At 35.6% G+C, this 20,141-nt stretch overlaps 2 protein-coding genes across 11 annotated transcripts in view; one reads left to right on the top strand and one right to left on the bottom strand.

Annotated features, from left to right (window-relative positions):
• The window catches only part of GOLM1 (golgi membrane protein 1), an 87,723-nt gene extending 79,688 nt beyond the window's left edge, over window positions 1-8,035 (top strand). For 2 of the 4 annotated variants that reach the window (XM_063594004.1, XM_063594003.1), the window contains one exon: window positions 7,317-7,593. In XM_063594004.1, the coding sequence (XP_063450074.1) occupies window positions 7,317-7,396 (80 nt within the window). In that variant the 3' untranslated portion in view covers window positions 7,397-7,593. Of the gene's footprint in view, window positions 1-5,946; window positions 6,001-7,316 lie in introns of all 4 variants that reach the window. The other 2 variants (XM_034967471.3, XM_034967467.3) reach the window with 2 other exon arrangements.
• Window positions 1-20,141, bottom strand: part of NAA35 (N-alpha-acetyltransferase 35, NatC auxiliary subunit) — an 81,780-nt gene that overhangs the window by 838 nt on the left and 60,801 nt on the right. For 4 of the 7 annotated variants that reach the window (XM_003809171.7, XM_008961351.5, XM_008961352.6 and 1 more), the window contains exons 13-22: window positions 18,306-18,365; window positions 14,518-14,624; window positions 12,049-12,115; window positions 8,580-8,678; window positions 7,829-8,007; window positions 5,044-5,180; window positions 4,156-4,223; window positions 3,326-3,466; window positions 2,900-3,022; window positions 747-827 (exon numbers count right to left, since the gene is read on the bottom strand). In XM_003809171.7, the coding sequence (XP_003809219.2) occupies window positions 747-827; window positions 2,900-3,022; window positions 3,326-3,466; window positions 4,156-4,223; window positions 5,044-5,180; window positions 7,829-8,007; window positions 8,580-8,678; window positions 12,049-12,115; window positions 14,518-14,624; window positions 18,306-18,365 (1,062 nt within the window). The remainder of the gene's footprint in view (window positions 1-746; window positions 828-2,899; window positions 3,023-3,325; window positions 3,467-4,155; window positions 4,224-5,043; window positions 5,181-7,828; window positions 8,008-8,579; window positions 8,679-12,048; window positions 12,116-14,517; window positions 14,625-18,305; window positions 18,366-20,141) is intronic. The other 3 variants (XM_055091990.1, XM_008961350.6, XM_055091991.2) reach the window with 1 other exon arrangement.

The following is a 20,141-nucleotide window of genomic DNA, read 5'->3' as shown; positions in this document are numbered from 1 at the left end:
TTTTTGAGTTTTATGAAGATCATAAGAAAACAGGCTGACCAGCTGTTTTCTATCTTCAAAGAACAGTTAAAAGATAAATAGTCAAAAATTATAGGAAAGGCATTCAGTTAGATCAGGGGTCAGCACACTTTTTAGTTCCGGGTAACTGATAGAACTAAGCAATGAGATGAGAGTCAGTCAGTAGGAAACCAGGGCAGGAGAGGAGGAAGGCAGATCACAGGAAACAATGGAAGAAAAGGTGCACAACACACACAGGCAAATGCCCCCACGGTGCCTCCGCGGCTGGCCTCTCCACAGTGCAGAATCTCTGCTCTGAAATGATGATGTAGCATGGATGATATAACATTACCAAGAAAAGCTTAGACTCTTCCTCTTCTGAGCCATTACAAAGAAGTCTTTCATTATTAAAGCATTCACTTTCCCAAAGGCAGATGACTTTTAAATACCTCATACTTCTCCCATAAAATTTCTTTACATAAATTTTCTTTTTTTACCCCAAGTTATTCAGTAATTTACACAGCAAGGAGATGGAAAACGTATAGGCAGACTTTAGAAATTTTAACTCAACAAAATATACATCTCAAGACAAAATGGCAAGCTCTAATTTTTTGCTGCTGAACTAAAATTTTTAGAATGATTTTTGTTCAGTGGTTTAATTTTTCCTATAATATTTACACATCTTATTGCAAAAATTATGAAACTTCACAATAATCTAAGACCACTTATTTTTCCCACAATGTACTCACTTTAGATTCCTTTTTGTGTCCTCCTGCCAATAACTTCATAACCACAAAGTTGGGTTTGGCAACCTTTAAAATTCTATTAACCTGAAACATGAACATAAAACTACTGAAACATTAACTTCATAGTCAAAATTTCTTTTTCTTTTTTGAGACCTGCTGTCAACCCAGGCTGGAGTACAGTGGTAAGAACACGGCTCACTGAAGCCTCAACCTCCTGGTTCAGGCAATCCTCCTACTTCAGCCTCCCAAATGGCTGTGCACCACCACACCCAGCTCATTTTAAAATTTTTATAGAGAGAAGATCTCATTGTGTTGCCCAGGCTGGTCTTGAACTCGTGGGTTCAAGCAGTCCTCCCACCCTGGCCTCCCAAAGTGTTGAGATTATAGGCGTGAGCCACTGTGGCCAGTCAAAATTTATTAATTACAGATACTAATAGAAACTTTGTATAATGGAAGTGTTGATGTTTTATTAAATAAAAGCAATTTAAAATTATAAATATATTTCTTTTAATAATATAGAACTTCATTTCAATTAACTCTGAATTGAAATGGCTACCTTATCTTGCTTTCCTGAATAACAAAAAAATTAGGCTGCAAAGTCCTGAAAAGGCAGTACAGCATAGTATTAGGAGCACAGACTCATCTTTGAATAAATGAAGTTTCACTAAATGAAATATGTCATCATAGGTAGCTCCTCAAATTTTTAGACTCCCCCTTTATATTTTCTTAGATGGTACATATAATTTTTTAAAAGTGTCTCTCCTATCTCTCTTCCAGGCACTCTGCTTCCCTCCAAGGAAGGAAACAAAACTACCAATTCTGGTATTATCTTTATAAAGATATTTTATACTCGCACACATACATATAGGCTTCCTTGCTCCCTTTTATTGAAACTGCACCATACTATGCATATTAAACTGCACCTTTCTTTTTAGATTTCTTAAATCATAAGGAGCATTCCATCACAGTACATAAAGATCTTCCTCATCCTTCTTAAGGCTGCACAGTATTCCACTGTATGAATGTATCATAATTTATTAGTCCCCTGTTGATGGATACTACTGATTCTTCCTACTTTTTGCTATTAGAAATGCTGCTGCAATGAATACTCTTATATTCGTCACTCTCACTTCCTATATGTGTTCATGTCTCTATATAAATCCCAAAAAGCAGAATTGCTGACTCTAAGCATTAATGATTTTTGACAAACACTGCTAAGCTACCCCTCTATGGAAGCGGTCCCAAGATATACTTCCCAAAACAGTATGTACACGTTACAGTAACTTTTAGAAAATAAATGTATTTCAATAAAATTAGGGATATGGTAAATTATTAAAATACCAAAAGCCTGAAACAATTTTTTTTCCAAGTTTATTTTGATATCTCAGAGTTTTCAAAAGCAGTAGCCTTTATTTTAAATGGTCAAGTGGAATAAGGTTGTTCCGGTGATAACTGACCCGGTCATTTTTCATATTTATGTAAGACTTAGTTACATTTTAATAATTTTTTTTTTTGAGATGGAGTTTCACTCGTCACCCAGGCTGGAGTGCAATGGCACAATCTCGGCTCCCTGCAACCTCCGCCTCCCGGGTTCAAATGATTCTCCTGCCTCAGCCTCCCCAGTAGCTGGGATTACAAACAGCCATGCACCACGCCTGGCTAATTTTTTGTATTGTTAGTACAAATGGGATTTCACCATGTTGGCCAGGCTGGTCTCAAACTCCTGACCTCAGGTGATCCACCCACCTCGGCCTCCCAAAGTGCTGAGATTACAGGTGTGAGCCACCACGCCTGGCCCCTTTAACAAACTACTGATTAAAACAGAAATGTTTCAATGCTTACATTTTGAGCTATGAATCAGATCAGTCTGGATCTTATGCTTATCCTTCTTACTTTATGATTTTGAGTTGTAATTTGTCTTTGCATTGACTTCTAAATTTATACAAAGCAGGTATTTATATCACCTCATTCTTAAAATAACTTGAAGTCTGACAAGGTTAGTTTGACAAAACTACCTGAAATCCTTCGCAGAAACACGACAAGTTCTATTCACTAACACTATTAAAGTTCACTTTCATAATTAACTTTCATCCAGCAGTAAGAGATGTATTTCCTGCCACGCTTTTCCCCTAGAATTACTGTGAATCCAGTCTCACCTCATGGTCTGGGTTAGGAATATTTTCCAATATCATTTTTGCCTGTTGAAAGTGCTTACTAGCTGCCACATACAGTTCAGGAGACTGAGGAGGAGGGCTATATTTATTGAGGTCAGACATTTCCTAAAAAGAAGGGGAAGTATAATTCAAAACACGTTTAATATGAACAACTCTAAAATCCCATTTCTAATTATTAAAGAATTCTACATTTTCTATCCACTCATACACAGACACTGGGGCAAACATTCAGCACATCTCCCTATTTTTTCCTAGGTAATATATAATTCTCAACCCTCATATGCTACCTCATATTATTCTTATGATTTAAATAACTGTTAATGTAACAAGATGGCTAGGTACAAACAGCATCTCTCTAAGAAGGTCTAAGACTAAAGATTTCATAACAATTTCATTGAGCAGGTTCACCTTGAACTGTAAGTAGTGCACTGGCGGCGGGGTCATCACACTGTTGAATGGAGCAAACCTGTGTTCATACCGAACTTGTTCACTATCAAGCTCAAACTTCGGTTTACGTACTTTGCCGTCCATGTCAAATGCTACCATGGTCTAAATGAAAAAGGGAACAAGAAAAAAGATGAAATCAATATGAAAAAAGTGAACACTCATCAATACAGAATGGAAGACAAGAAACAGCTATTTAAAACCTTCAAGCAAACACTTCTGAAGAAATGAGGACATATAATTGTCATAAGCACAGGTCCTATTTTCAAAGAGAAGTCCATGTTCTGCTTTATGCATTTTAATGTGAGTCACCTCAAATGATTTCTTGGACTGCCAAGTACAACTTAAGAGTTAGTACCCACTGCCTTTTGAAAAGACCTGCTTTTGCTTAAGCCATTCGTTGTGGAGCTCACCCTCTTCCTAATACACTCCTAAAAAACCTAAATTCCATCTCTTCCACGAAGCCTTGCCTGATCATCAATCAGAAGTACTCTCTTCCTTTTCTTACTACCTGTCACAGATACATCAACTGGCCTGTCACTGGAGACTTCAAACAAGCACCATATAGAATTGGTATCTCCTGCAATGTACTCAGTACAAAGTGTCTCACACATAAGCAAGGGTTCAAATGGTTGTTGAAAAAATTAATGATAATAAAGGTAATCTTCAAGCAGACAGGAAGTAAAACAAAGGTGAAATTATAATATGGAAAGAATCACAGAAAACAGTTTAAATAAACTATATAATAGGGATATAGCTAAAAGGCAAAAAGAACTTTACTTTCAATAACTTACTTTAAACATTCCAGCACACATGTTCTGATATGCTTGGCTCATTGTGATCTCTCGGCTCAATGGGCGAACTGTAATTAGAAAGAAAAACATAATCTTCCATAATCTTTTCCTCCTCCCTCTTGCATTACTGCAAAAGAAAATCTAATTTTAAAAAATCTTTCAGCTTGTATACTAAATTAAAACTTCAGTGTGTTCCTACAGGTTAAATTTTATTTATGGTCAAAATCTACAAATAAAATATAATAATCATGTCCCCAAATAGCTAATACTATAAAATTCCAGTATAAAGTAATTATAACTTTTCTGAATTCACCAGATTTAACCTCTTATATAGGAAACCCACAAATACAGTGATTTAATGACCCATCCAAACTGCTTTAAGTCCTAAGGAAATATGAAGTAGTATTTTATAATAATTGCAGCCGTATCTATAGCCTTCCCTAAGTGATCAATAGGGCAGTCCCTTTGAAACGGTTCTCTTCCCTCATGGTTCTTGGGTGATGCCTCAAGGCGCTCTGTAACCACCTTTCGGTGCCCGCTACCACAGCACAGCTCCAGAACTACTGCCCTCCTGAGCTATCTGGCTCTGTCAATAGGTCACTGGCCTCCTGCTGTCTTGTTCCCTCACCGGTATCTTGCTTGCACACTCCACGTGGCTACTTCTTGATCAAAGATTCTCTGATACACAGAACAGCAAAGAAATGAAAGCAAGGAAAGGAACCAAAAAGCTTATGTCATTGATACTGGGACTCAGTCTCTACCTTATAGTTTCTGAAAAGAGGAACAAGAACTAAAATATAATGACTAACTCACGAGTAGCTCTCCATCTATTTATTTGTAGAAATTAAAGTACACTCTGTTCTTAAGTTTAAAAATAATCCACAGCACCTTTCTTTTTTTTCTTTGTTTTTTTACTACTACGGCCTTTCTGCTGCTCTTCCATTATCCTTTCCTCTGCCATTTGAGAGCCATCGGCACGACTCAATGTTGACATCAACCATGCGTAAAGGAATTCAGAGAGATACCTTAAAGGATACAAAATGTTAGTTAATGGTAGATGTCTAAATGAGACAGCTTTATCAACACATATATTAACAACAATAGATATTTCAAACAATGCTTTAGGTCTTTAAAAACAGATCATTCATTAGATAATAGATTAGATCTTACAAGAAATGAACATAAGGATTAATTTTCCCTTTCTACATTTTACAACTTTCCAGAAGATTTCTTGATAATTATACATGTACATATGCAAATCAAATGAATGCCCATTAAGTTTTTATTATATCAGAACACAGTTCAGTTCAGTCTATAAATATTTTCTTTTAATCACAAAGCAAATAAAATCAGAAAAAGATAAAAAATTATCGGCATTATATAAAATCATTCTTAAAAATTAAGAACATTCACATTTACAATTTACTTGAGTTTATTTAATAAATGAAATATAAAACAGAACATTCTCTACCAGACACTAATTTTTCAGAACTTTAAACACTGCTAAGCCAGAAAAGTCTTCAAATCTACGAGATATATATATATATATAAATATATATGCATTTCATAACATAATAAGGCCTATAATTTCATATGGAGAGTAAACAATTCCTGGCCCTGAATTTAAGAAAAACATTTACTATAGTACCCTTTTATACCATATAACTGAATTTTGTTCCCTGCCACCCTACAAAATGTGAGAGTCCATAACAACTCATATATCTTAATTCAAGTGAAGGATTTCTATAGGCAACTGATGATGTCTTCTACCTTCTGTTTATCTAACCTAAGGACACATGAGTGAAGGGGACAACTAAGATGCAGCCTTTTCTTCTCAAATATCAGGTACCTCAATGATCTTTTATTAAGTGCTTTATCAAAATTAATATACATTTATGTCTAAGAGAGTGCTGATATTCTATACCAATGGTTCTCAAACTGTCATCTCTGGGCCAGCAGCAGTTCACCTGAGAACCAGTTAGAAATGCAAATTATTCGGTCTCACCCTAGACCTAACAGGTCAGGAATTCTAGGAACTTAGCCCAAAAATTTGTGTATTAATGCACTTTCCAAGTGATTATGATGCATGTTAAAGTTTAAGAATCACTGTTTTTGCTGATGATTTAAAGAGTCCACATGCCTCAGGGACCGTATGCATGAAAAACAACTAAAGGTTATCTCGGGGAAATGCAGGAGCCCAATCTGTAATTTTGAAATTAAAAAGCAGTTCAAAACCAATTATGAAAAGACCACAAGGGTATTTATGGGCAGAACTAAAGTTCTTTTAACAAGAAAAGAAACAAATCTACTTATGTATATAGACAAATGTGTAATGGAGTATTTATCTGCGTCTCATTTATTTGCTCAATTAAGATCCCAATTCTCTGTGCAAAAAAGCATATAAAAATAATATTTTGATCTGAGAAATCAAGAACAAAGGTCCCATTAGCTGCTTCAAGCCACAAAAGAAAGAACCTGAGCATGTTCCCCTATAAAAAGGAACAGAAGTAGCCAGGTGCAGTGGTGCACATCTGTAGTCCCACCTACTTGAGAGGCTGAGGTGGGAAGACTGACAACCCAAGAGTTCAGGACCAACCCGGGCAACATGGCAAGACCCCACCTCAAAAAACAGAAACGAAAACAAAACCAGAATTGTCTACTATGAATAACAAAATGTAGTATCCAAAGTAGCTATATAAATACCTGTTAGTAAGGATTATTTGGTATTATCTATATAAATGTTGAAGAATATATAGCAAGGAAAATTATTCTCATACTGCTAGTTGATGCTCAAATTCAGTTTTCACAGGCAAGAGTTGTCTGTCAAAAGCCTTCACTGCTCATAACAAAATCTACATCAACAGCATGGAAGAGAATTACTTTCCCTCCCACAGCAGTGACTTCAGAGAATACAGAATATCTTAATTACTAGGTAAAATTTAAACAAGTTTAAAAGTTGAACTCTATTAAAGTCTAATACACTAAACCTGAGTGTTTGTGATGAGTAACACAGGTCATTAGTTTAAAATTATGTGCCAGACTGAGAAAAAAATTCAAAATAACTGAATTCATTAACACTCAATCTTATTTTCTTTCTATGACAGCTTTTACATGCCTAAAATATGCTCAAACATCCTCTTTTCCAAACATCCTCTTACTAGGTTTATTTTGTCCGCAAGTGAAAGGGAAGAACTACTCTGCCGAAGATCATCTTTTATCAACTCCAAAGCTCCTGAAGTGAATCCTCAGCACCACGGTTTGAAACAGTTATGCTCCCAGTGATCACCTTGGTCATGATTTCTTCCAAGAAGACAGACCTGATTCCAATTTGATGTTTAACTGTCAAGTACATCCACAGCTACTGCCACCAAATTCAGGGCAAAATGTGTTAATTTTTCTCCATAGGAGCAAATAAATGATCTTCAATTAATCCATTTACTTTGGAGTCATTTTTTGTTAATTTTTACGTAAATATTTGGAAAAATACACTTATGCAATATTATAGCACTTAAAGATATTCAAGATGATCTAGCTCTAATTTTCAAATTTTTCCAACTGTCCCACAACTAAAGATAAAATATACTAAATGAAAAAGTACCCTGAAATTAACTCTGAATTCTCAGATCTTATCCATTGCACCCACCACCAATTTTAACTCAAACTGTGCTCTTACCAATATATGTAATAGTACTCGTGCATACTGTAGAGTTCCAATTCAAAGCCACTTAGAAGGTACTGTATCATAATGCGAAGGTTATGGTAAAGGACCCAGGTACCTAAACAGGCCAAATGTTGCCTTTGGGGTTCCTGTTTCAACAGCATGGTGTGAAGCGCTGCATCAACCTTCTCTGCCTATTAAAATAAAATGTCATAAACTGTGTTCGTTTTGTTTTCTTAAGGTAATGAGAGAACTTTAAAAAAACGTACAGCTAAAAAGAATATGAGCAGAAAATTTAAATCTGACCACCCAAAGAAACATTTTTAAATGCATTTTTAGTTAGGTTTACATTTGAAGTTCTCATTTCACAATGGTTAACATTTACCTAAACATGCCTTAAACCAAATCAATTTTAAAGGACAAAAATACAAATACACTTCAGGTCTTATCAATATTGCTGCTGCACACAAATTAACTTTAAAATTAATGTATTAATATTTTTTATAATGTAAGCTTGTAAAACTATCATTTTATACATATTTCATAATTTATTCCTATTATCAAAGAAATATTTAAGATATCTATCAGTTTGGATTATTGTTGTTTCATTTTGTAAACGTTGGTGTAAGAAACTGTTATATTTTAAGTGAAAAGTGGATCATGTTGAAAAATTAGTCAAAATATTGTTCTGAATTATTGTTTTTAAAAATCTGGACAAAGTGTGTGCATCATTTAATTTTAGAAGAGAGGGGAACCTGGCTCTTACCTCATCCTGCAAGGTAGCAAATTCCTCAAGAATATGACCAAGCTTATCTCTCTGTCGAGCCCTGTTATGTCCATGGATCTGAATAAGACTACAGAATGGCTGCAATACACATATAATTTGTCAACTGTAAATATGAAATTTCCTAGTACCAAAGAAACTTAACATTCCAAGTTCACAATCTGGTTTAAGGGAAAAAAATGCTGTGTATGTAAGAATTATGTCTATGTATACTTTTAATTTTACATAGGTGTTTGTTTTAAGGAACTCAACACCAGAATTTATCAATAACTGGAAAAAACAGCTTCATGTGAAACTTGCTTTCATATGATAAAAATAGCTTCCTTCGATCTTTAGATATCTTCTTGCAATTTCACAAGGACAATTTCTTTCCTGCTTGAGTCAAAAGCCAATGTTCAAGGCTGACATTCCTGTGCTGCTATAAATATGTCAGAATGCCTAATAATTATTAGCTTAAAAAGAGCTAATAGCCATAAAGCTTGACTATGGTTCTTTATTCCTGCTTTCTCCATAAGGTGTTCTCATCTAAAATACTATGTAACATTCCACTAACCAGGCAAGAGACATGGATTTGTAAGTCTGAGTTAGAAGATTCTCAAAGTATAATACTGTTTTATATTTGCATACTGTGACAGATATTATCTCATTTGATCAGTAACTACCCTGTAAGAGGTCAGAGAAGATATAAGCATTTTACTCTTTAAAGAGTGGAAAGTTGGGTCGGGCACAGTGGCTCACCCCTGTAATCCCAGCACTTTGGGAGGCCAAGGCAGGTGGATGATGAGGTCAACAGTTGTGACTGTTGGTGAAACCCCGTCACTAATAAAAATACAAAAATTAGCTGGGCGTGGTGGCAGGCGCCTGTAATCCCAGCTACATGGGAGGCTGAGGCAGAGAACTTCTTGAACCTGGGAGGCGGAGGTTGCAGTAAGCTGAGATCGCGCCACTGCACTCCAGCCTGGGCAACAGAGTGAGACTTCATCTCAAAAAAAAACAAAAAAAAAAGGGAAAGTTTAAAAAAAAGTGATATGCCTGATAAAATATTAATGATAAAAATGAAATAAATTCTGGTCTTCTATTGTTTTTTCTTTCCCCATACCATGCTGCCTTTCTATTATATATTATTATATATATTATATATTATTATTATATATTCTTATATATAATATATATTATATATTCTTATATATAATATATATTATATATTCTTATATATAATATATATTATATATTCTTATATATAATATATATTATATATTCTTATATATAATATATATTATATATTCTTATATATAATATATATTATATATTCTTATATATAATATATATTATATATCTTATATATATTATATACATTATATGTTATATACTATATTATATATTATATATTATAGTATATAATTATATGATATGATATATAATATATATTAATATATATCATAGAATATATATATTAAGTTTAAAAGTTGAACTCAAAGTCTAATATACTAAACCTGAGTGTTTGTGATGTACATATATAATGTAATTATATATAATATATATTTAGTAACTGGAAGTATATATGTGAAATATATATATGAAATATATATGTGAAATATATATATGAAATATATATATATTTAGTAACTGGAAGTAGACCCAAAAAAGCTGCCTGTTGGAGTTCTCTAAAAGAAATACATCTAATTAAATAAAAATGAAGCCGGGTGCGGTGGCTCCTGCCTGTAAGTCCCAGCACTTTGGGAGGCCAAGACGGGCGGATCACTTGAGCTCAGGAGTTTGAGACCAGCCTGGCCAACAGGGTGAACCTGTCTCCACAAAAAATACAAAAAAATTAGCCAGGTGTGGTGCCATGAGCCTGTAGTCTCCGCTCCTCCGAATGCTGAGGTGGGAGGATTGCTTGAACCCAGCGGGTAGAGGTTGCAGTGAGCCAAGATCACTGCACTCCAGCCTGGGCAACAGAGGGAGACCCTGTCTTAAAATAAATAAATAAATAAATATTTTAAAAAATTAAATAAAAATGAATAATTCAACTCACTACAAGATTTGCATTTTTTCCTAATTACTTGAGATGAAAACAATTTGTGACCTCATTTAAATTAATAATTTTAATTTTTTTTTGGAGACAGTTTTGCTCTTGTTGCCCAGGCTGGAGTGCAATGGCGTGATCTCTACTCACTGCAACCTCTGCCTTCTGGGTTCAAGCAATTCTCCTGCCCCAGCCTCCTGAGTAGCTGGGATTACAGGCATGCACCACTATGCCCAGCTAATTTTGTATTTTCAGTAGAGACAGGGTTTTTCCACGTTGGTCAGGCTGGTCTCGAACTCCCGACCTCAGGTGATCCACCTGCCTCAGCCTCCCAAACTGCTGGGATTACAGGCGTGAGCCACCATGCCCAGCCAATAATTTTATTATAACTCAGTTCATTAATATAATACAAAGATAAGTGTACAAGGATGTTAAAAATATTCTAAGGTTAGGCCAGGCGCGGTGGCTCACGCTTGTAATCCCAGCACTTTGGGAGGCCAAGGCAGGTGGATCACGAGGTCAGGAGATCGAGACCATCCTGGCTAACACGTGAAACCCCGTCTCTACTAAAAATACAAAAAAAAAAAATTAGCCGGGCATGATGGCGGCGCCTGTAGTCCCAGCTACTTGGGAGGCTGAGGCAGGAGAATGGCGTGAACCCGGGAGGCGGAGCTTGCAGTGAGCCGAGATTGTGCCACTGCACTCCCGCCTGGGCCACAGAGCGAGACACCGTCTTAAAAAAAAAAAAAAAAAAAAAATTCTAAGGTTAAAAAAAAAAGTAAAATTTTTATGTCCATTCACAAAAAATTTTGAGGAAGCAACTGCTGTTTTCCCAGTTGAGAGTCATAACACTCCCTATCTATGGTCCCCACAGGCTGCAGTGGGAGGTCATCCAAGGCTGCCTCTGTAGCTAATAACCTATCAGAAGACCTTAGGATATAAAACCATCCACTCAAGTGTTAGGAGGAGACAGTTTTTATTTATTCACTGAAAGTAAATAAGAAATATTAGATGAAAAAAAGCACAGACACTGAAGGAATTACAGTCCAGCAATTTATTATTATTATTATTATTATTATTATTATTATTATGGTTATTGAGACAAAGTCTCACTCTGTCCCCCAGGCTGCAGTGCAATGGCACGATCTTGGTTCACTGAAACCTCCTGGGTTCAAGCGATTTTCCCACCTCAGGCTCCTGAGTAGCTGGGACTACAGGCGTGCGCCACCACACGCTGATTTTTGTATTTTTAGTAGAGATGGGGTTTCACTATGTTGGCCAGGCTGGTCTCAAACTCCTGACCTCAGGTGATCCACCTGCCTCAGCCTCCCAAAGTGCTGGGATTACAGGCATGAGCCACCGTGCCCAGCCACAGCCCATGATTTTTAAAGTACCCATTATGACAATCCAAATTGTAGCTCTTACCCGAACACAGTGAGTAACAAAGGAGTCGATACAGTCCTTAGCCTGGTGATTATTATATAGGTAGCACCTGCAAGATAACAGTCACATCATTAAAATCTATTCAGCCCAAACAAAAGCAGCAGCAATTACTGCAGATGCTACCAAATGACAGAGAAGGTGAATAAAAGAGAAAATGGAACCGATTCCTAAGTTAAAGAATTTCAGTATTAGATTAAGAAATATTTTACAATTATTATGTAATTCACACAATAAATTTGTGATATTTCCAATTCCTATAGGTCTATATTTGAACAATCAGAGTTGGATCCAGTAAGATCAAATTAGCAAGGAGAAAAGGAAAAGTCTAAAGCTCTACTTTTTCATGACCCTACTTCAGTGTCACATATTTTCCTACAATTGATTTCCTCATGGACTGTGCTCCTAATAGTAATCACAAAGAAAATACTATACAGGATCCTAATTTTTTCTGTATCCCCACTCCTCACCATTGGTTATAAATCACCTATACCTCCCTTTGGCACGTCATCTCTTCTCACAAAGTGGTTTCCTTTACAGTGTTCCTTATCTCTGAATAACAGAGCCAAGGTCACACAATGGCAAAGACAGTGCACCCAGCACCCAGGAGAAAGAAAAAAGGTCAACACCTGGAACAGGCAGTTGGTGAAATGGGAAGTGCTGAAGGTTCATTACATCTTTAACCCTAAAGCAAGAAAATTACTTGAGATTAAAATAAAGCTTTTAAAAGGCTCTTTAAAAGCTTTAAAAGGCTCTCTCAATCTAAAAATGATTATTTTCAAATTTAAAAATTCAGTAGAAGAAATATGTTCATTAGTAGCCTTGAAGATCAAGAAGAAGAACTTTCTCACAACACAGCAAAAATAACAAGGAGATGACTGTCATGAGGCATAGGTAAGAGAGCTCTAGAAGACCCTAGTATGCTAGGAGCTCTAAAAAAGGAAAAATCAAAACAGATGAAGGTGAAGCAATAAATAATAACAGGGACAAATGATCTGACTAAAAACCTGAGTCTTTAATGACTGAATTCCAGATAGCACTAGCTGAAAATCACACATGAATATTCTGGTAAAACTTCTGAACTCCTAAAATAAAGAGAAACTCATCAACGCTTCAGAAGAAGTTTCAAATCACTTACAAAGGAAAAGAGGATTCTCATCTATAACACTGAAAGTTTTAAAACAGTGGAACAACTAGACTACCACACAATAAAGTTTTCCATATATACAATTATCATTATTTGTGGTATTTATGTTCCATAAAGTTTCTGAAGATACTAAATTAGACTATTAAATCATTGCTAACATGGGAAATAAAGGGTTAGAGTCCTATGAGTCTCTGGTCACAACATTTCCATGCACTGATCAATGAATAACCTTATTTTATGTGTATTTCTGTTTAAGACACCTCATTTAATGGATTAATATACTGTTGATTTATTAACATCAAACTCATGACCCAATAGTGTATACCAAATGTGAACAGGCTGAATTCTGCTTTCAAAAGATTTGAGCTAACAAAAATTACACCACCATGTAAAAGAAACATATTAGGCCGGCACAGTGGTTCAAGCCTATAATCCCAGCACTTTGGGAGGCCAAGGTGGGCAGATCACTTGAGGTCAGGGTTTGAGACCAGCCTGGCCAACATAGCGAAAGCCCATCTCTACTAAAAATACAAAAATTAGCTGGGCATGGTGACATGCACCCGTGATCTCAGCTACTCAGGAGGCTGATGTGGGAGAATCTCTTGAACCTAGGAGGCGGAGGTTGCAGTAAGCTGAGATGATGCCACTGCACTCCAGCCTGAGCAACATTATGTACATGCAAATATTTCAAAAATCCAAAAATATCGGAAATCTAAAACACCTCTGGTCCAGAGCATTTTGGATAAAAGATACTCAACATTTATTATGAAATATTTGGCAGCCATTACATATAATTAATTAGATCTACCATGAAGTAATTTGTGATAGAAAGCCATCGTGTATCTTTCAGTGGAAAAAGATACACTTTGTTAGGTGTATCTTTTTTTTTAACAAAGTGTAAGTGCTTTGTTAAGAAATGACGACTCCTTTCTTCCCTTCCCTGTTGGAAAAGCCTCACATTTCTCAGAATGCCAGCTTTCAAATGATGATTCTTTCTGCATGCAATCCTTTCAGCCTCTGATGGCAGCATGTTTTCGGGGCAGTGCCTCTACTACGGCAAAGTTTAAGGACTTACACTGGAGACAAAAAACTTAGAGGAGTTATCAGAAATTTTGTCAACCTCATAAAAACCTTAGTTTTAATCTAAACAATGTGGCAGAGATCAATTAATTTTAACACTATTAAGTTACTTTTACATGGAGATTTGGTCCCAATTTTGATACTCTGGCTATAAAGAAGGAGTACAGAGAAGTTGGGCTTTTAAAGGAGCACATACATACAACTCTAAAATGTCTTACAATACTTACTTGGGGGAAAGCACCGGAGGACTGACAAAAGACCGAAGTGCATCTTTCACCATGTCTTGCATGAGATGAGTTCCAAAGACCTTTTTGTTATCCACCAGGAAAGTGGTCTTAAAACAAATGTTATATATTAGTCACGGTGTCACGCACAGAATTGTCATTAGTGTAAAATGAGTATACTTATAAATGCCACAGACTACGCAAGTGATTAAAATATAAAAAGTTTGTGAAAATTTTTTATAAATTGCTGTCTCCACAATGAGTGTTACTTATTAATCCTTACTGAAGGTGAATGCTGATGTAGGATAAAAAATGTACAGAAATAAAAACCTCCCAAGAGTAGTAATATTAAAATAGTCAAAATAAACTGACTAATCTGATTATGTCAAATGAGCTAATGTATTAAAAAATGCTTCATAAACTATGAAATAGTAAATGGCTATACATGTTATTTGATAATCCTGTTTACCTCTAATGAATGTTTTGTAACATATACAAATATTTTTAATATTTTTTATGTTCATTTCTGAACATGAAAAAATTTAAAACTTGCATTTAATAATTTGTTTTAATTTCCTTTCCTTTCCTTAACAATCCACTGTATTTTAGTATTTAATATACCATACCTTGATTTCCTAAGACTGTTTTTAAATTTTAAAATTTACATATGGTAAAATTTACGTTTGTTGTACAGTTATAAGTCTAACAAAAGCATAGTTTTTCAAATCAGTCTCACAATCAAGATACAGAACAAACTGTATCACCTATATCACCCTAAAAACATTCCCTCATGTGATCCCTTTGTGGTCAAATGCTCCTCCCGCCCCAAACCCCTGGCAAGCACTGATCTGCTCTCCAGCTCTATCAGTTTTGCCATTTCCAGAATGTCATTAAAACGAAATCATATAGCCTTTTGAGTCCAGCTTCTTTTACCCAGCATAATGCAGTGGAGATTCATTGGCATTGTTAAGTGTATCATGCTTCATTTTCTTTTCATTTCTGAGTAGTATTCCACTGTGCATGTACCACAGTATGTTTATCCACTGACCAGCTCAAGAACATTTGGGTTGTCTGTTTTTGATGATCATGAACAAACAGCTCTACACATTTGCAGAGGTTTCGAGAAGAATGTCAAATTTCACTTCTCTTAGGCAATCAACTAGGAGTGTGAGCTGCATGTTTAATTTATAAGAACGTGCCAAGCGATTTTCCAAAGCAGCTGAACCACATTACATTCCTATCACCAAATACATCCTCACCAGCACTTGGTATTATCAGATTTTTTTTTTTTGAGACGGGGTCTCGCTCTGTTGCCCAGGCTGGAGTGTAGTGGTGCGATCTTGGCTTACTGCAACCTCTGCCTCCTAGGTTCAAGCAATTCTCTGCCTCAGCCTCCCGAGTAGCTGGGATTACAGGCGCCTGCCACCATGCCAGGCTAATTTTTGTATTTTTAGTACAGATGGGGTTTCACTATCTTGGCCAGGCTGATCTTGAACTTCTGATCTCGTGATCCACCCACCTCCGCCTCCCAAAGTGCTGGGATTACAGGCGTGAGCCACCATGCCTGGCCAGATTTTTTTTTTTAAAAGATATTCTGAAAGGTGAATAGTATTTCTGTGATTTAATTTGCATTTCCCTAATATTTACCATGTTGAATTTGAATATTTAATATATTGAATATTGCTGAATATTAATCATATTAGATTTGCACCTACGTATTTCATTTTGTTATTGTAAATAGTTTGGTTTTTAAAATTTTGATCTCCCATTGTTCATTTCAAGTATATAGAATTACAACTGCTTTCTGTATAATGACTTCATATCCTATAATCTCACTAAATTCACTAATCAGTTCTAGGAACTTCCTTGTAAAATCCATGGGCATTCTACATGGAAAATCATGTCGTCTCTAAATAGACAATATTTTTTCTTCCTTTCCAAATCTGTGTGCCATTTATTTCTTTTTCTTGCTTTATTGCACTGGCTAAGATTTCCAACGTTCAGTAAGAGCGAAGTGGGCATCTTTGCCTTCTTCCCATTCTTGGAGGAAACCATTTAGTCTTTCATCATTAAGTATGATGTTAGCTGTAAGGTATTTTTGTATATGTCCTTTATCAGGTTTAGGAAGCTCTCTTCTGTATCTAGTTTTGCTAAGAGTTTCAAATCATGAATGGATGTTGAATTTTGTCAAATGCTTTTTGTGAATCTACTAAGACTTTAGATAATATGGTATATTATGCTGACCAATTTTCAACTGGTGAACCAGGCTTGATTCTTAGGGTAAATCTTATTTGGTCATGGTGTATTACCTCTTTTTATATATTGTTGAATTTGATTTATTAATAATTTATTGAAGATTTTTACATCTGTGTTTTTGAGGAAAATATGGTCTATAGTTTTCCATGTTTGTAAAGTTGGTTTGGTTTTGATAGAGTAAATTCTGGCTCATATGAGTGTTCTTGCCTCTTTTATTTTCTGGAAGACACTACATAGAGCTGGCCTGGAGTTTGCATTGTTAGGTTTTTAACTATAAGTCTGATTTATTTAATAGATAAGAGATTATTCAAATTATCTGTCTCTTCTTGAGTTTTGGTAGTCTGTATCTACATTTAAAGGAATAGGTCCATTTTATCTGCTTTTGCATTTATGGACAGAGTTGTATATCCCATTACTATTCTTTTAATGTTTACAGAGTCTGTAATGATACCCCTTCTTTCATTCTTGATATTAGTCATTTTTATCTTTCTCTTATTATGCCTCATTAGAGGTTCATTGACTTCATGAATATTTTCAAAGAATGAGCTTTGGGTTGCACTGATTTTCTCCATTGTTTTTCTGTTCTATATTTTACTAATTTCTGCTCATTATTTCCTTCTGTTTGTTTTAATATGCTCTTCTTTTTCTGGTTTCATACAGTGGTAGCTTAAATTACTAACCATAGACTCTTTTTTTTTTTTTGACAGGGTCTCACTCTGTTGCCCAAGCTGGAATGCAGTGGTGGGATCACAGCTCACTGCAGCCTGGATTTCCCAGGTTCAAGCGATCCTCCAACCTGTAATCCTAGCACTTTGGGAGGCTGAGACGGGTGGATCACCTGAGGTCAGGGGTTTGAGACCAGCCTGGCCAACATGGTGAAACCCCGTCTCTACCAAAAATACAAAAATTAGCTAGGCATGATGGTGTGCGCCTGTAATCCCAGCTACTTGATAGGCTGAGGCACAAGAATCACTTGAACCCGGGAGGCGGAGATTGCAGTTAGCCAAGAGCATGCCACTGCACTCCAGCCTGGGCAACAGAGTGAGATTATCTCAAAACAAAAACAAAACAAAAAAACGTTCAATGCTACAAATTTCCCTCTAAGCGCTGCTTTATTTGTATCTCACAGATTTGGGTATATTTTAATGTTCATTCAGTTCAAAATATTTTTGAACTCCCCTCAAGACCTCTGTCTTTGACCCACGTGTTACTTACAAGTTGTTTAATTTCAAAATATTTGGAGATTTTCCTGGATATCATTCCCTTGTTGATTACTAGTTTAATTCTAAAATGATAAGAAAGATACTTTGTAGGATTTTGATTGTTTTTAAATTACTGAGGTTTGTTTTATGACCTAGGATATGATCTTGATGGATGTCTAATGCTTAAAGTTAATACTTCAATTAAAAAAAAAATACACAACACTAACTGGAAAATCCTTTAAAAGCATCTACCTTTTGTTCAATCAATCAATAAAACAATGTCAATACACATATAATGTTTAAATAAGTATTGTGATACTAAGTGGAACTTACTTGTAACAGAGATCTTGAAAGAACACATGGTGACTGTTCGCTAAATTCACAGAAAAAATCCTAACAGATATATAAAGAAAAAGCAATGTCATTAATAGATTAAATAAAAGCTAAAAACACTTCATCATAGACTGTAATTTTTACTAGACCTTCTGGAAATGACATAGTACCAGAGTTAAAATATGACAAATAAAGGTCATTTCTATAGAAATTATTTAATTATATAAAAGGGACAATGGATAATTCTAGACTCTAAAAACTTTCCTTAAAAAAACTGACCAATCATAGAATTGTGTGGATACCAATATTAAATTTGTATACCATAAAAATAATACCAATAATAATTTACTAAGTCATGGCAGAACTTTAGTTCCTATTTCACAGAAATAAATTCCAAGTAACCAAGTCAACTGGATGCACATTACTGATTGTTGCTGACTATAGGGAAAGACCAAAAGATACAGGTTTTTGAGCAAGAGTCTACCAAGTGATCAATAAGCCTAAGTGTCACCAAAGCTTCAACACCAAAAGTACTTCACTAACATACCCCACTTTGAAACCAGAGACAAGAAGTCAGCTTCAAATAAAGACCCTACAGAAAGCCTCGGCCCAGTGAAAACACCCAGAAAAGAAGTCTATTGACTGTACTCAATCCACACTGCAGTTAAAGGAACATCCACACACAGAGATGAGAAAGAACCTAGGCAAGAACTATGGTAACTCAAATGGCCAGAGTGTCATATGTCCTCCAAATGACTGCACCAGTTCTCCAACATGAGTTCTTAACCAGGCTGAACTGGCTGGAATGACAGAAATAGAATTCAGGACCAAAGATCATAGAGATTCAGGAGGATAGCAAAACCCAATCCAAGAAAAATAATAATAATAAAGTGATACAGGAGCTGAAGGATAAAATAGCTGGCATAAAAAAGAACCTAAAAGGTCTGACAGAGCTGAACAATACAAGAATTTCACTATGCAATCACAAGTATTAACAGCAAAATAAACTGAGGTGAGGACAGAATCTCAGAACTTGAAGACTGGTTCTCTGAAATAAGACAGTCAGACAAAAATAAAGAAAAAAGAAGAAAAAGGAATGAAAAAAACCTCTGAGAAGTATGGGATTATGGAAACAAGCTAACTTTGAATCACCGGCATCCCTGAAAGGCAGGGGGAGAAAGCAAACATCTTGGAAAATATATTTCTGGGTATTGTTCATGAAAACTTCCCCAACTTTGCTAGAGAAGCCAACATTCAAATTCAGGAAATACAGAGAAGTCCTCCAAGATTCTACACAAGCAGATCATCCCCAAAACATAAAATCCTCAGGTTTTCCAAAGCCGAAATGAAACAAATGTTAAAGGCAGCTACAAAGAAAGGGCGAGTAACCTAAAAAGGGATCCCCATCAGGCTAAAAGGAGACCTCTCAGCTGAAACCCTACAAGAAGAAATTGGGGTCCTATATTCAACATTCTTTTAAAAATCTTCAACCAAGAATTTCATATCCCACCAAACTAACCTTCCTAAGTGAAGGAGAAATAAGATCCTTTTCAGATAAGCAAATGTTGAGGGACTTCATTACCACCAGTCCTACCTTACAAGAGGATCTTGAAAGGAGCCCTAAATATAGAAAGGAAAGACTACTACCAGCTAATACAAAAACACACTTAAACACACAGACTAGTGTCACTATAAAGCAACCACAAAAACAAGCCAACATAATAACCAGCTAACACCATAATGACAGGATCAAATCCACACATATCATACTAACCTGAATGTAAACGGGCTAAACGGCCCGCTTAAAAAACACAGAGCGACAAGCTGGATAAAAAA

The sequence above is a fragment of the Pan paniscus genome, chromosome 11 (assembly GCF_029289425.2).
Source record: "Pan paniscus chromosome 11, NHGRI_mPanPan1-v2.0_pri, whole genome shotgun sequence".
NCBI classification, from domain to species: domain Eukaryota; kingdom Metazoa; phylum Chordata; class Mammalia; order Primates; family Hominidae; genus Pan; species Pan paniscus.
This window is presented reverse-complemented; position numbering and strand designations above follow the sequence as displayed.